Source organism: Aplysia californica, unplaced genomic scaffold (assembly GCF_000002075.1).
Source record: "Aplysia californica isolate F4 #8 unplaced genomic scaffold, AplCal3.0 scaffold00284, whole genome shotgun sequence".
Classification (NCBI taxonomy): Eukaryota; Metazoa; Mollusca; class Gastropoda; order Aplysiida; family Aplysiidae; genus Aplysia; species Aplysia californica.
In genome coordinates, this window is record NW_004797554.1 from 380,341 (window position 1) to 386,340 (window position 6,000).

The 6,000-nt window shown below is 37.2% G+C and overlaps 1 protein-coding gene across 2 annotated transcripts in view; it reads right to left on the reverse strand.

Moving 5' to 3' along the window:
- LOC101849852 (kinesin-like protein KIF2A) overlaps positions 1-6,000 on the reverse strand; it is a 40,861-nt gene that overhangs the window by 32,376 nt on the left and 2,485 nt on the right. For both annotated transcript variants that reach the window (XM_005101458.3, XM_005101459.3), the window contains exons 2-3: positions 2,351-2,445; positions 60-152 (exon numbers count right to left, since the gene is read on the reverse strand). In XM_005101458.3, the coding sequence (XP_005101515.1) occupies positions 60-152; positions 2,351-2,445 (188 nt within the window). The remainder of the gene's footprint in view (positions 1-59; positions 153-2,350; positions 2,446-6,000) is intronic.

A 6,000-nucleotide genomic window follows, 5' to 3' on the forward strand; every position in this document is an offset into this window, starting at 1 on the left:
TGAAGCTAAAATTATACCAGAACAGAAGCAAATGATGTGCATCTCACACAGGGATGTACCTTTTTTGGTGCAGCCTTCTGCTCTGGAGCATTATCATCACCTCCGGGTGGAATGAGATGAGGGTTCAGGCTGACTATGGCCTCCATTTCAATCTGAAAAGTAAAACAGTCCATCACATTCCACTTCTGAAAAGTAAAAGAGTCCATCACATTCCACTTGTAATAAAAAGACAACATTGACCACACAGATCTTCCTATTGTTACTAAAAAGAAGTACTCCTTCAAGTCTATGTTAAGTAAGAGAGATAAAAACCCAAAACTGAACAAGGAGCAGACTTTTTACAAATTTTGGGTCTGCAAAATTCAGAAGATAAAAAACAACTGAAAAAATAATTTAACTTTTATAATATTTCAAAACGCAATGATGCCTCATGAATAAAATATGAGACATCGTAGTGAAATCAGGGGCTCATCAAAATAATCAGAATAATGAAATCAAAGATATCAACATTTTTCCTATTAGTTGGCAATTTTTATTGAATTTGTTTTTGGCTCAACTCCTTTATTTTCACATAAAAACGTATTTCTGTGTTGATTTTGCTGAAAAACAATGATTAAAGGCTCAAAAAATGTAAATTTTCAGTTTTCAACGACTCTCAAGTTTTGGAAGTCACCAAACTTTGGCAGACATTTTCTTGCTAATGTTACCGTTGAAACCAGTCGACCTCCACTCCTTCAATCACAAATATCTAGACATTTATTCAACTTAAATGGGTATTTTTTTCATTAAAAGATAGGTATATGAACAAACTTTAAGATGGAACCAGTAACTCCACATGCCCAAAAATTGACGACGGCCTGATTGCACCACGTCATGACACAAATGCAGAAATTCTTTATATTCTCCCTCTTAACTCCACTGCTGACAGACATATATATCTCATACAGTAGCTAAAACTAAAACACGTTTTGTTTTACTGACATCTCAACTACTACCATAAGATAAGTTTTGAATAAAGAGGATAATATCCTTTCAAAGGTTATCTACTATTTTAGTTTTGAGGTCATTGTATATAGAGACAATTTCACAGGAAGTATAGACGTTATACTGATAAAACAAAGTGAGGTATATTGTCAGGCCTGCAAACTTTTGAAAATGCAAAATAGGGGAAAATGAGGGTGGCACGCTGAATGCCAAGTCATATCTTTGTATCAATGGCCAACGAGGTAAAACCAAATCAGGATCGAGTAAACGTAGGGCGCAAATTTAGTTGCCAGGTTTACTTGAGCATTATATGTAGCCAAACCGCTACGAGCTACTGTATCGCCGATTCCATTCGTCATTTTCTCGCAAATAATTGTAATAGTATTATAAAATAGCGCCGCTCCGAAATCAGGAAATCAAGACTGTTATCGGGAAGTCGGGAGCAGTGCACCTGATTCGGGAGATTCCCGACAAAATCGGGAGGGTTGGCAGGTCTGTAGTTTAACCAGAAGTGTGAGCTTTTAGCCGCTATTCAAAGCTAGGTGTGTTTTCTTTCTTACACACATCCTGTGCGACAAGGCCAGTGAACTGAATAGGAGCGCACGTTCAGTCTTAGTGTTTTCAGTTGTTTACATAGTTATGACTTGCTCTACATAGGTCTCTAATGGATGAAGACATCTTTTCATTTAATAGTTTTATCTTGGGTGTCTCTTACATTGAGTGAACAAACAATTAAAGTTAAAGATTGTGACCTGTGATGTCTAATGCACGATAGAATTTTTCTTAAGGTGTGGGCTGTAAATTACAATTGGTCGTTTTAAGGACAAGCGGGACATCCCGAAAAATGCTGTTTTGAGAAAATCGAAGTTAAAGTTTTTGTATCCTTATTCAGTCTTTTTAAAAGACATGGAGAGTTTTCTCTCTAACCAAACAAATATACACACACCAATGAAACTAACTTTTCCTATAGTACGGATAGGACAATGCCCACTTTTGGTGTAGACCAAGGTTTCTGGAAACCCCCGAAATCTAGGTTAGCCCGCTTGTCCTTAAAAGCGACCAATTAGAAATCAAGGGAAAGGTGGGGAGGATTGTTAAAGAAAGGTAAAAGGAATTGTTCTTTTTACACATCTACAGAAAAAGATGTGAGTGCAGTTGCAGTCTACAACTGAATGAGTCAGCATGATAGCAGTCACTTCACATTTTGCCAGAAATAAGTAGTAGGCTTCAAACTCAATAAAACTGACAGCACTACAGCAAAATGTTGCTACTGCCCCAAACACAAGTATTCGTACTTCAGAAAGTAGAATTGTTCCTCTTTTTCTTTTTCTTTTCTCTCAATCAGCTCAGTGTTTCCACAACTTACCTCTTTGCCCTTTGTTTCTCCCTTTTCGTACCATTCTACAGTCACACTCTTTGTGTCTTTGTTGAGGCCACTAATAACAGCAGAATGAACTCGTCCTGTGATAAAAAATTACAATATGAAATTATGATCACATAAAGAACATTCTTTAAAAAAATTGGGAAACAAATATGAAAATGTTCGTCTCTGCTTTTGTCTATATCTTGAAATGACATGCATGCATTTTTTAAAATCCACCATAGAGGCCTAAATAAGTAGACCAAGAAAATCAGCCAAGGATCCTCATTTTTTTCTACCAGGAGAAAGTTTATGGCAAAGACCAATAAAAAAAACCTCCATGATGAACAGAGAACAAAATCTGAGACCTTTGCCTCACTCAATCTGCAAAGCCATTCTATCTCATCAATAGTCAATGAGTCTCCCCAACAAGCACTTAAAATGAAGCAGAACTCACCATTCAGAAAGGACATTAAAAATTAAATTATATTGGGCTTATAAAATATCAATTCATTATGTATATATACATATATATATGCCATACATGGGAGGAATTCCGTAACTAGCCACCACCATGAAACAGTAGAACAGAAGAGGGTTAGGATTTGGGGTAGGGTCAGGGTTAGGTCTCCTCTTTAAAACGTATTTGTTGGGGTGGTCGCTTGTTACGGAAGTCCTTCCCCATATATAACTAAACAATCACAATGTTGCAGTCTGACAGTCTTAGGCCACTGATATATTAAAAATAAAATGAGACAGGAGATATAAATTCTGGGATACATTTTCGAAAGTGGTTATTTTCACCTCGGGTTAAAAAAATACGGTTGACCTCTCACCCCGGATGAGACTTGCCAGCGTTGGCTATTCTCACCCGATGTGAAACAAGACCAGGTTCCCAATTTCTGAATACTGTCTTTGGGTGTGGAAGATCAAATTGACAACAACAAAAATCCCCCAAAAATGATGTCATAGCGCAAAAGTAAACTAGTTTGGTCGTCTACAAAGAGATGCTACGGCTATTTCACTTTTTGAATCGAGCTGAACAATGCCGGTCGCCATTCTGTTTTGCATGGAAGTTCTCGCTCATGTTTTAACTGCTGCGGGATTGAGGACGAGTTTATCTAGCTGTTCAACTTGGTGCCTTGTCTCTCTGTGAAATGGATGAAGGAGAACGACACCTTTCGATCCTTTGAGGAATTTAAAACAAAGCTGAACGAGGTTTGTTTTTTTTGTTTTTTTTGGGTAAGTGTTTTACGGCGCTCGCAACTGCATAAGGTCATATGAGTGCGCGGGACACACCTAATATTTTCAGTTGGTAGGAAATTTTGAATTTTGCCCGGGTGGCGGCCGAAGCCTACTCTTATCGATTTTAGACCACCAAGGAATCTTTAACGTGCGCAACTTGCACACGGGCCCTCTGAGATTTTTCGCCCTTGTCCGAGAAGGCTAGGTGTAGATCTTTCCTACCAGAAGATCGGGGGTGTGGCAGAAAAACAGTAGTAAGGAGGAGCCAAGGAGTAGCAGTAGAAAGGCTGCAGAAAGAGCCAGGAGCCCAGAGGAGGGGGCAAAGGAGGTGAGGGGGTGGGGGCAGAAAGTGGAAATGAAAGCAGACAAAAGAACATTGCTAGAGAGCATGAAAGGAAGTGAAAGGAGACAATTTTAGAGAAGAAAATTTTTCGATCGCTACCCGGATTCGAACCCGGGACCTTTGAACGAGAGGCCAACACCTTAACCTCTAGGCCACGAGAGCCCCCTGAACGAGTTTCAAAATGAAACATTTACACTATTTACTTTAAGAACTTTGGCCGGAGCCGATGCATTAACCGAATCATATCAACAACCCATTACGTCGGACATTCTGGGCAGGCCGCCGGTGTCACTCAATGTGTACTGTTGGTGTACAGCGTGCGTGCGCCGGGAAACGTGTGTTTTCACCATGAATACTGTGGGAGTGTGTTAATCGATGATAACGCTCTTTCTTTCATAGCTTTCTATTTATAAAGTGTTACAAACACATAAATAACCCCCTCTCACATGCTGACAAGACATTACGAGTAGTTACGCCCATTCAAAGCATACCTGTCATAATGATGTACTGTGATATATATGTATGTGTATGCCAGACTGTGAGACTGAAGAAATAGCGAGTGAGAATGAGAGAGAGAAAAAGAGAGAGATAGAGAGGGAAAAGAGAGAGAGATAGCGAGAGAGGGAGAGAGAAAGAGAGAGAGAAAGAGAGAGAGAGAGAGAGAAAGGAAATGTTTTTCTATCTGTATAGAATTAATGTTTTAATGAGAATGTTTCTAGTTACTCACGTTTCAACTTTATTTTGACTGTTCGTGAATTTTTATTGCATTGTATGTTTTTAGTGAACACATTTTCAACCTCACTGCGAGACTGTTTTTCTGGTATAAAATTTTACACATATATATGCATTTATATTATATGCATAATACTTTGTTTTACGTACACCTTTGTGTCGATTAATTTTTAAGATCGTGATGTCTTTTTCATTGTAATGCGCATTGAGCATCTTTTAGGAAATGGAAATGCGCAGTATAAATGCTATTTATTATTATTATTATTAAATAACCTTTCTAGACGCTCTTGTTGTTATGAATGACCTGGGGTTAGAAAATAGATAATAAAGGTCAATTTCCGAATGAATATTTTGCACTCAAATTGTTCTTTGTATCCGCACAATGGTATATTCAAAATCATCGAACAAGCTTATAATTTTTTATCAGGTAGTATCATTTCATACAAAATCAAGCTGATTTGAAACATTTTGTATATATAGAAAAATGGAAGTCTTGTTTCCTGACTGGCCGTCTTTATTCGGACTCGAGTCCGAATAACATTTTTTCATATTCGGACTCGAGTCCAAATAAAAAAATCTCATATTCGGACTTGAGTCCGAATATGAAAAAATGTTATTTGGACTCGGGTCTAGAAAAAAGGAAGTGTCTTCGTTCTATAGATCTAACGTTCAGTGCTTCCAATTTTCCGCCATTTTTTAGTTTCCCCCACACATCTGCCGATCCGATGCCCGCTGCCTCATTGATACCCCCCCCCCCCCCCCCCCATGTTTCCCACTTACTTTGTTGTAGAAAAAGGTAAAATTGAAGATTAGCAGACCACCTGGCACCTGCATATTATGAAGCTGTGTAAAAAAAAAAGACCGATTCGTTCAAATACACAAGCCTGTGTCCAGGGTTGGGTTGATTTAAATCAGTTGATTTTTTATAATTTAAATCAACTTGATTTTTTAAATAAAAATCAGTGATTTAAATCACTTTTTTAAAAATTATTTTTATTCGGTTTTTACACATTTCAACATTCAAAATTCCTTTCCTTGGTTTCATATAACAGATATAAGGTTTAGTAGACTAATATAATCATGCTTAAAAGTCTGCTTTCCACCCTTTCACTGTAAAATAATACAGTATTCAATTTACTTTTTTTTCCATAAAATGAAATCAGAGCTGGGTTGATTTAAAGCAGTTGATTTTAAATTTTTTAAAAATCAATTTGATTTTAAAAATAAAAATCAGTGATTTAAATCACTTTTTAAAAAAAATGTATTCAGTTTTTACATATTTAAACTTTCAGAATTCCTTTCCTTGTTATATTTTAAACGGATATAAGGTTTAGTA